This window comes from Ziziphus jujuba, chromosome 10 (genome assembly GCF_031755915.1).
Source record: "Ziziphus jujuba cultivar Dongzao chromosome 10, ASM3175591v1".
Taxonomy (NCBI): domain Eukaryota; kingdom Viridiplantae; phylum Streptophyta; class Magnoliopsida; order Rosales; family Rhamnaceae; genus Ziziphus; species Ziziphus jujuba.
The window spans coordinates 16,365,416-16,376,687 of NC_083388.1; the positions used below are offsets into that span (position 1 = coordinate 16,365,416).

At 34.7% G+C, this 11,272-nt stretch overlaps 1 protein-coding gene across 1 annotated transcript; it reads right to left on the reverse strand.

Annotated features, from left to right (window-relative positions):
• Positions 1–4,529: 4,529 nt before the first annotated feature.
• Positions 4,530–5,260, reverse strand: LOC107411385 (kiwellin-like). The gene has a single exon (XM_060812124.1). It carries the CDS (start codon positions 5,258–5,260, stop codon positions 4,751–4,753), a length of 510 nt encoding a protein of 169 aa, XP_060668107.1. The 3' UTR covers positions 4,530–4,750.
• Between the last annotated feature and the right edge of the window lie 6,012 nt (positions 5,261–11,272).

Below are 11,272 nucleotides of genomic sequence, written 5' to 3' on the forward strand. Positions count from 1 at the left end.
AGTAAAACAAGTTGAGGTCCAAACTGTCCAAGGGATGCTGGAGTTGACTTTTTATTCATGCATGGTTGTGAAGTACTAGTCGATACAAGTTCATAGACTAGCGGCACACTTAATTTAAACATGTGGTTTGAAAGTTATGGACCTGTAGAGTTTTTCAAATACCGTATTATTTTAATATTATTTTTAAACGTGTAACAATGTGCCACGTGTGACTTAATAAATGTGACCATGTGTCACTATGGTGAGATGCCACATGTCAACCATGTTTAATACTAAATTATTATATTATTGTTATTTTATGTAATAATATTATTTTTAATATTATTTAATTATTTTTAATTTATTTCTTTTTACTTCTTTTTCTTTCCTTTTCTTTTTCTTTTCTTTTCTTTTTTCTTTTTTTCCTTTCCCCCACGTGGGAAAAAAGGGCCACAGGCCCCTTCCCCTTCTTCTTCTTCTTCTTCTTCTTCTTCTTCTTTCTTTCCTTCTTTCTTCCTTCCCACCGGCCATCTCTCTCTCTCTCCCGTGTTCATCTTTCTCTGGCCACCACAAGCCACACGCACCGGCCACCGTCCAAGACCACATGCCGGTGAGCTCACCAGCCAAATTTGGCGGCCGGCCGACTGGCGACGCGCCCAGATCGGGCCGGTGAAGTCGGCGGAGGCGAGTTGAATTTTTCCAGCGATTATCGCCGTTTCCGGCCAGCCCAGTCCAAATTGCCACCCCTTTCCCTCTATTTTGGGTCCTCTGAGTTCAATTATGGTCTCCAATCGTTTAAATTCGAAGTGGTTCGTGAGATACGAGGAGATCAAGACCGGCCAAAGCTTTCCGGCCAAATTCCGACCATCGCCGGTTGAATTGAGCTCAATGGAGGTTGGTAATGTGATCCTCATCTCACAAGCTTTCCATAGACATATAATTTGTCAATTTTGGTTAACGTTTGTGTTCGACCCCCGGGTACCGGGTATTATTTACCTGAATAAAATATTAATTTATTTGACTATGTGCGAATTGTGTTCTAGGAGCACGGGTGAGTCGTGGAATTGATCCCATGGAGGATCTTAGGTTAATTGCGTGCTCCAGGTGAGTGACCCACCTTTAAAAATATTTTGGGGTAATTAATTATATTTATGTGGTGTTAAATTGATATCTGAAATTTATGCTCATGTGGTGGAATTTGAATGTAATCGGGAAAAAAAATATTATTTTATATATATATTTACCCGTTGATGCTAAACGGAATTTTGGGTTACTAAAAATTTCCCGATTATTAATTTATTGTGATTTAATTGTATTTATTACACATGAGCAAGTATTTTCATTAATTAATTGTGTTTGGATTTTTATATTATTTTTGGGCATAATTGGTTTAAATATTTTAAGGAAATTATTTGTTTAAAAATGGCGGTTTAAATTTTATAATTATGCCCGTGAAATATTATTTGTTGGACCTCGTGTTACGAGAAAAATTATTTTTATATTATTATCGATGGTTTCATACCGGGTATGTTAAAGGAAAATGTGGGATGGTGAAATTGAAAACTAGTATATTTCCTACGGTGATTTTTGGAAAATTGGTACGGTAATAATTAATTTAAGAATTATTTTAGACGCACTCATACAGTATTGGTGTTCCGGTGTATATGTGGTTAGCGCGCAAGTTATTATGTCTCCTGTGAGTTGCCATTAGACCGAGGGCAGGCAAGTTTGATATTGGCCACAGCCGCCCCCCTCCTTGGCCGAGATGATGGTTTCAGCAGCGGTACTGTCGGGACGCCGAAGCGCCGTATGCAAGTTTCTCTCTTTAATCTCCCCGCCAGTCGGTGCTCGGGACACTGGATATCGGAGGGCATCACTGGTATATAGTGTGGTGCGTCAAGTATAAATTTTCGGATAGAAATTTCAAACCCCAAAGTGATCAAAAATATTTTATTATAATTTATTACATTTTATTTATATTTGGGGTATTTATCTATTGTTTATTAAATTAATTGATCCCTTGGTTTTCGAAAAATACGAATAGTGGATTTTGTGAAAATGTTTTAAAAGGGGAACATTTCCAACAGAGTGAATAGTGAGGGTTTTGAGAGAAAATATTACTTCAATTGTTATTATTATTTATTTATCTAATTGTTGGTATTAATTAAATTCTTTTATTTGTTATATTATTAATATTAAAGATGTCCAGTAGATAGGGTCACTCACTGAGATGATTAGCATCTCACGTTTTTAAATTCCGTTCCCCTAGGTCCAGGTTGGGAGACGTTGATCGTTCGGGGCGAGCCCAACATCTCAGTTTATTGCCGAAAGTCCAAGAAGTATTTTTTCCCTTTTTCCTCTGCATCTTGTATTACTTCTTTATCTGTCATCGTATTAATTTCATATTTATTTGTATAATGCTCTGTATACTGTATTGGACATTTAGTTGTTAATTATGCACTGGATTGTTGTTATTCATTTGGAGTGCTGTAAAGTTGTGGAATCAAATTGTAGTAATGTAGGAGGAATAAGAGGATGTGTATAGAAGTGTGTTTCAGTGCAGGAAATTTGTGGTAAGTCCAACCCTTAGGGGAGGTTCTGCCGAATTTTCTATTGGAGGGTCCGGTAGGGTTTTCCTGGGATCAGGACTTGTCTAGGGTTCCGGTGAGGAATTTTGAACGGGTCCTAACACAAATAATTTAGAAAGGTTTTGTTTGAAATTAACGGTATAGATATTTTCTATGAAGTTTTAGAGTAATATTATTTTACATTTATAATAATTTCCCATTTTCACCCCAATATCTAAAATTCAAAACAGTTCATATATAAATATGAATGATTTACTGACTGAGTATATCTCACTTGACTATAATATATATACTTGAAATCCCATATAAATATAATAAATGGTATATTATTGGCATTTGCCAATTGATCGTGGTGGGAAGACTTTATTATTATTTGAGTGTTGTATATAAGAGTTTATATTGGAGTCAATCGGTGGGAGCGGTGCCGAATTTTATTTTATTGTTTTGGTTAATGTGAATGCCAAATACGTCTGCCAAACCTAGGTGCTGAAATCTCAAATCTTTGAGATTTTCATGGCTCTATGCATTTTTAAATTTTGTTTGCCAGATTAGAAATATAAATATTCGTTCAAAAAAATATCTCTTCAATAATTCTATCTAAATCTCTATCAATTTTTAATGTGGCAAAAAAAATAAATAAATACTGTGAAGAAAATTGTTTGTTTTAGATTATCTATTAAATAATATGACTCAACAAAATGACGTTTATCATGAATATACTTACTTTGGAAAGGAAAAAAATAAATAAAAAGATATTATCAATTATTAATATTTTATTTAAGAAAAATATAAATATATACATTATCAATCAATTGTGATTTAAACAAAACCATTGGAGATAAAATTTAAAATTAAATATTTATCAAGTAGCTATTCATGTCACATAGACTAAAAGCTTTTTTAACAAGCTTTTTTAACCTCTATGCTACATAAATCCTCTTATATAAGAGCATATCCAATACCTCTATTTATTGATATATATTTTTTTGCTACGGCAAAAAAATAAACAGCAATTAAAAAAAATCTTCAATGGGTTTGTCTAAACTACTAATATATTAAGAAAAAAAATGGACATTATTGAGCCCTCATCTTTTGTAAGGTCTATCAAACATTCTAAAATTTTCTTAAATGTAAAGTTTTCCTTAAAAACTCTACTCTTTCAAAATATATAAATATATATATATATATATTATTAAAATATTTAATTAATTAATACTCACATAAAGCTTTTATGAACATTACTATTAAAATATCATTTCACAATTGGTTGTACATTTATGCCTTTTAAATTTAGACTATACAAATTTTTTTATGGCATATAAACAGAAATCCACATTTACCATTAAAGATGCTCTAAAGAAGCAGCAATATAAAATTCAAAATTCATTTGAAACTCTTGTTAATTGATAAATCATATGCGCTGTCAAACTATCTTTGTTATTATTATTGAAAAATATTATTTCAGAATTAGTTTATAATTACTAGTACTAAATCCATAGAGATATGGCAATTTAATTAGATAATGCTATATGTTTACTTTTTGTAGAGATTTTAGGGTTTAAAAGAATAAAAAATAAAAAATTGTAATATCAGCTATATATCGTGCCATAACAATATAATCTTTTTAAATTATTAGTACTATTAATATTCTTTGGTCAATAAGACAGCTAGCTTCTCAAAACTCAAATGCCACATTCAGAGTTGCTACTTTAACTTTTACAATACAATTTGGGTATTAAATCCCATTTCCAAATTTATTTTCTAGTATATACATCAAAATTATTTTTTGAAAATATATAAGTAATTGATGACCGATCTTTGCTCATAGAATGTTAATATTTAACAAATGTACCTGGTGATATGCGACCAAAGAAATCAAAATTAATAATAAAATTTACATGCTGGTGCAATCTTTTTTTTTTTTTTTTTTCGGGGTAATAAGTGCAATATTCTTCAATTTTTGCCAAATTGCCATCGATTCCATTACATGGTAATGGAGTTGACAGCACAGGTCAAGTTATTCACTTCATACATATATATATATATATATATATAACATGTTTTTGCAGCTTTTGTAGCCGCATAAACTCAGGCATAAACAGCTAATTAATTTTGATGGCAAACCTAAATGGTCCTTAAACATTATTCATGGACATTTGTAATTTTTGCTAAACCAATTAAATTTAGGCCATGGACCAAGTAACGTCCACAATTCCGATATCTTTATTCAATCCCAAAGCACTCCACACAGCATCCGAACCATCAACGATATTGTTCTTGCATGGTGGCTGACCTGCATGCTCTTCATCGCACCCATTTCTTGAATCGCACTCATCCACAACCTTCATCGTCGTAGTCCTCCCATTATTGGCATTTATCTTTATGAACTTCCCGCACCGCGATCCTCCATTATACCATCCGGTGGAAAGTGCAACCAGCCTTTCAGAGTTTTCATAGTACCTATTGTAGCATTCCAATGGCCCACCACCATCGCCGCCTTTGTTGAAGTCGTTGTTTGTTAACTTGGCTTTTGTGGAGGATGTGATAGGAGGAGAGCACGTGTAGGTGGGGTAAGACTTTCCCTTGCAATTGAGAGTGTCGGAGGCCTGACAAGTTCTGCCTCCACGCGGGAAGGAGGAGAAGGGGTGCTTCCTCCACCGCCGTAGAGATGTGGGTTCCGACGTCAGGATCATCATTGCATTTGGAGTTAATGTTAGAATTTTAAGGATCTTAATACGCATAATAAATTCCAATCAAGGATAAACTACTAACCTCCGAAGGTAGCCATTGATAAACTATCAATCTACTATCTGCAAAACAGAAAACAATGTAAAGTAGTGTCATGGACACACTACTCTCAAACCACTCTCAAATCTCTAAAAACACTAATCTCAATAATAAAATACAATATATGTTGTTTGCTTGCCCCAGACCCTTTTTATAGTCTGTGCAAGTCAATGGGCTTATAATGAGAGTTGGTCCTCCAGTCCAATGGGCCAACTGAAGTCTTATAAAGAGTATGTGACCAAGGGTCCTACTACAAAATATTAAAATAAGCTAGTCCCATTAATGGCATAAATAGGCCCTGTAAGTGAGTAATTGATTATGCTAAGTCCACAAATTATTTATTTATCTAACATTCTCCCACTTGGACTGCATAGTCATCACCATATATAATCCAAACTCACTTACTACAGAATCTTCCGAACCATAATACCATTTTATCTAAATATATAGTATGCCGACAGGACACAACAATATACTAGACTAGACAGTAGAGATTCTCTCAGTAAATCTCCCAAAACATGATACCATTTCAATTGAGCACTTTGCATGCCATAAACTCAGTATAGGTAGTAGAGATTTACCTAACCACGTGCAATCCCCCCAACACACAATACCATTTCATTCGAGCCCATTGTGTATCGACAGGATACATCAATATACCCAAACTAGGTAGTAAGGACTCACCATGGCACCTGTGGATCAACATACACATATACATAGACTAATAGTCTCAACAGGCCTGTAAATGTAGGAGCAATAATATGTGTAATAAATCATCTCATAAATAAATAATGATCCACATACATCAATGTATCAAAATAATCAAATAAATAAATAATACTTAACATGGATATTACTGCAAAAAATATAACAAACTCCCACTGACCCACAGCAGTCTCAATTGCCTAACAATCCCATACAGGACACACGCTCCTCAAATATGCCTACCGGTAAAGCCTTGGTTAGTGGATCTGCCACCATGTTATAAGTCGGCGTGTGAACAACAGTAATGAGGCCCTCTTCAACTTTCTGCTTTACCACAAAATATTTCACATCAATATACTTTGCACCAGGAGTACCTTTTAAATTATTGGAGAAAGACACTGCTGCAGTATTATCACAATACATCATAATAGGCCTCTCAATGGAGTCAACTACTCCTAAATCACGGATAAAATTCCGTAGCCAAACTGTATGACGGGTAGCCTCATAACACGACACATATTTTGCCTCCATAGTCGAGGATGCTGTCACTGACTGCTTGGCACTCCGCCAAGACACAGCACCTTCTGCCATGATAAATATATAACTAGTGGTAGATTTTTTATCATCCACACAACCTTTATAGTCTGCATCACTATAACCAACTACTTCAAGAGAGTTGGTGCGACGATATGTCAACATATGATCTTTAGTACTCTGAAGATACCTAAAGACCTTTTTAACTGCTTGGTAATGAATAGGACCAGGATTGCTCATAAATCTACCAAGCACACCCACAGAAAAAGCTATATCAGGCCGTGTACAAACTTGAGCATACATCAAACTACCCACTGCTGAAGAATAGCGAACATTCTTCATTGCCATCCTTTCTCTATCATTCTTGGGACATTGATCCTTAGAAAACATTTCACCCTTTATGGCTAGCACACTTCCAGGAGAACTATTGTGCATATCAAACCTCTTAAGGATTCTATCAATATAGGCTCTCTGAGACAACTACAACACATAATTAGTCCTATCTAGCACAATCTTAATGCCCAAAACAAAAGAAGCTTCACCAAGATCTTTCATATCAAAATGGTTGCATAACATCAGTAGACAATAAGTTAGTGTCATTAGTAGCCAAAAGTATGTCATCAACATACAACACCAGAAATATAAAACTTCTCCCACTGACCTTCATATATATGCACCTATCAACCACATTCTCCTTAAAGCCATTTCCGATGACAACCTCATCAAACTTGAGATACCATTGTCTCGAAGCTTGCTTAAGACTAAAAATTGACTTCTTAAGCTTACAAACCAAATTACCATTCCCTATTTGTTGGAAGCCAACTGGTTGAACCATATACACATCCTCATACAAATCACCATTCAGAACAGGAGTTCTGACATCCATTTGGTGCAACTCCAAGTCATAATATGTCATTATCGCCATAATGATTCTAAAAGAATCATTTATGGATACAGGAGAGAAAGTCTCTGTATAATCAATTCCTTCCTTCTAGCTAAACCCTTTAGCTACAAGTCTAACCTTATACCTCTCCACTTGCCATTGGAGTCCTTTTTACTCTTAAAGACCCATTTGCACCCAATAGGCTTGCTACCCTTTGGTAACTCAACCAAATCCCAAACTCCATTTGATGCCATGGATTTCATTTCATCTTCCATTGCATCCAACCAAAAATTTGAGTTTGAACTGCTTATGGCCTCCTCATAAGTGACTGGATCTGAATCATCACTTATGTCAATCTCATGCTCCTGTAAGTAAACCTCATAGTCATCAGAAATAGCTGATCTCCTAGTCCTTTGTGACATCTTTAAAGGTACATCAGCATCTGTAATAGCTGGAATATCCTGCTTTTCAACAATGAGTTCATTCTGACCAACTACTGGTTCATCAATTACTAGATCAACAATATCTCTATCAGGAACAACTATACTGGGAATGAAAACATTTTCTTCTCTAAATTGAGGCACCCTTATTCCATTATTATCATCAAATCCAAAATCATCTTCAAAATAAATGGCCCTGTCTGAATCCACGATCCTGGTGGTATGAGAAGGACAAAAAAATCTTGGACCCCTAGATCCTATACAATAGCCAACAAAATATCCACTAATAGTTTTAGGATCCAACTTCTTAATTTGGGGATTATAAATCCTTACTTCAACTTTGCAACCCCATATTCGAAAATGGTGTAAATTAGGCTTTCTTCCTGACCACAATTCAAAAGGTATCTTAGGAACGGACTTACTTGGAACTTGATTCAAAATATAAGCCATCGTCTTTAAAGCCTCTCCCCACAAATAATCTGGCAAACTAGAATTTGCCAACATAGACCGCACCATATCCAACAAAGTCCTATTCCTTCTTTCAGCTATGCCATTTTGCTAATGTGTACCAAGCATCGTATATTACGCATCAATGCCACACTCACGCAAATAAATAGCAAAAGGCCCTGGGTTCCTTCCAGTCTCATCATATCTACCATAAAACTCACCACCTCTATCAGACCTTACAGCTTTTATTTTCTTATTCTTTTGAAGCTCCATCTTTAATTTAAACTCCTTAAAACCAACTAAAGAATCCGACTTCTCACGAATAAGCTCAACATGTCCATAACGAGAAACATCATCAGTAAAGGTAATAAAATATCTATAACCACCCAAAGCAGTTGGTGTAAAAGGTCCACATATGTCAGTGTGGATTAACTCCAAAACATCTCCACACCTAGCTAACTTATCCTTTCTTATCTTGGCAGTTAACTTTCCTTTCACACATTCAACACAAGTAAACAGATCAGAGAAATCAAGATTAGGAAGTATTCCATCATTCACTAACCTTTCCATCCTGTGCCTAGAAATATGTCTCAAATGCTTATGTCACAACATTGAAGAATTATCATTAACTCTTGGACGTTTAGAAGCAATAACAGGGTCAACAACAGAATTAATAGAAGAATTGAGACCATTACTAAATAAATCAAGTATATATAAATTGCCACATAAAGTGTCAAAACCAACAACTTTATCATCCCTATACATCTCAACTTTATTATTCCCAAACAAAAAACTAAAAACCTTGATTATCCAAAAGTGAAATAGATAACAAATTCCTCCTAATTGAGGGTACATATGAAACTTCTTGTAATTCTAAAACATATCCAATGGCAAGCTTTAACTTGATTGTTCCCATGATATTCACCTTCACTCTCGAGTTATCTCCCATATAAACATGCTGCTTAAGATTGGTTGGCCCCATTTGCCTTATCATCCCCTTTCTTTTCTTGCTTTCCCTTCAAATGCCAACAATCTATCTTCTTGTGTCCAATTTTATTGCAGTAGCCACACCTTTCATTGAAGTACTTTTTCTTTTCTCCTATCTAATAAGCATCATCAGTATTATTCAGAAGGTCCAAATTATGATGTTTCTCATTCATATCAAACTTGATAAATTTCTTTCCTATCTCCTTGAGAAATTCTTTTGCTATATGAACCTTAGGAATACTAGCATATATAGCTTCATCCATGTAATTCTCCATCATCATTTTGCAGCACTTATTAGAATGCTTCCAATCCTTACAAAGTTTCCTAATTACTGCACTACTATCATTAGTTGGTATCTTGGGTGAATCTATCTCCAAAGCCAAATCCAATTTCATGAAGGTCAAATTCATAACTAAGGTTTTCTTCCATTTCTGATAATTTGTCCCATCCAATTTCATCATGGCAGTCATGGGCAGAAGGTTTTAGGTTCTACTAGCTGTCAAAATAGTAAACAACAAGACATTCAAAAATATAAGACAATTCAATTACTATTTTCCAGCCCCTCAACATAAAATCACAAACATAAATATCGCTTAGGGTCTTTATTGCACTAAAGATACCCTTACACGGGCCAGGGACAGTCAACTAAATAACCACAATCAAATGCATTTAACTAAATCACCGACAGGGTAACCCAGAACCTGCGATTCATGGTATTCAATCAACTTCCACTGCCATTCCAAGCGTCATACAAAGTAACTAAAACCACCGACAGGGTAGCCTAGTTACCTGTATAGAACCTGGTTAATAAGTGGGAGATAATTAACAAATTGGCAATTTCATGATATAGGTAAATAAAAGATAACCCATCCACTATGCCAACACACATTATATTGGTACACATAATGCAGACAAAATAAGTCTCACGACAGGTGAGTACCTAAAATCCCACACTACTATACCAACTAGGCACAAAGCCTCTTTGGGTAAGCTCACACAATCCAATTTTCCAATCACAAATATTTAATTTAATTTAATAAAATTGGAATGTGATAATTAAACAAATAAATAAATAATAAATAAATAAATTGAACAATTGAACCATTAAATTAATTAATAAATAAACAACAAATAAATCAATAATAATAAATAAATAAATGAGAATAAAAATAAATAAGTTTTTTTTTTTGCCTGCTGGCATCATCTGCTGACGTCAGCAAATGACGATAGCTGACGTCAGCAGATGATGTCAGCAATCAGCCCAAAATGGCACGTCATTCGCGCCTTCTTCCTCAGCTAGCCGGGTCGGGTCTGACCCGATTCCAACCTGTACGGGTCTCGCGACTCAATTTCTTACTCGGCTCTATCTCGCCGTTCCAGACTCCGTTCCGCAAATACCGACGGCGATAGTTTCGTCTTCCCTTGGGCAACGTTTTCCACAAATCAATTTGATTCAAAATCAACCAAAAATAAACACCCAAGCAAGGTTTATATTCGGCCATGGAAAGTTCAACAACAACAGATTTTTACAAGGTTTTGAACCAAATTGATTAGTCTAAACTACTACATGCAATCCATAAACACCAATAAAACATAGCCCAGTTTTCAAATAGCATCAATAACCATTATTCGGATTTTAAAGTTGATTTTTTTTTTTTTATGAAGAAATAGCAATCAGGTTATATATAGATAATGCATACATAATCGAAAGTATTATCACACAGATTCCAGCTAATATATAAATATCACAAACACAATCGGGCATGAATCTTATATATTCCCAAGATATGTAATTTTGATTCTCTTAATCTACACATGTATTGGAATCAGAAAAGAAGGAAAAATAAACAAAAAACATGTACAGATTATTCAATGGCCGAACATATAGTAATAATCCGAATAATCACATGAAATTTATTATA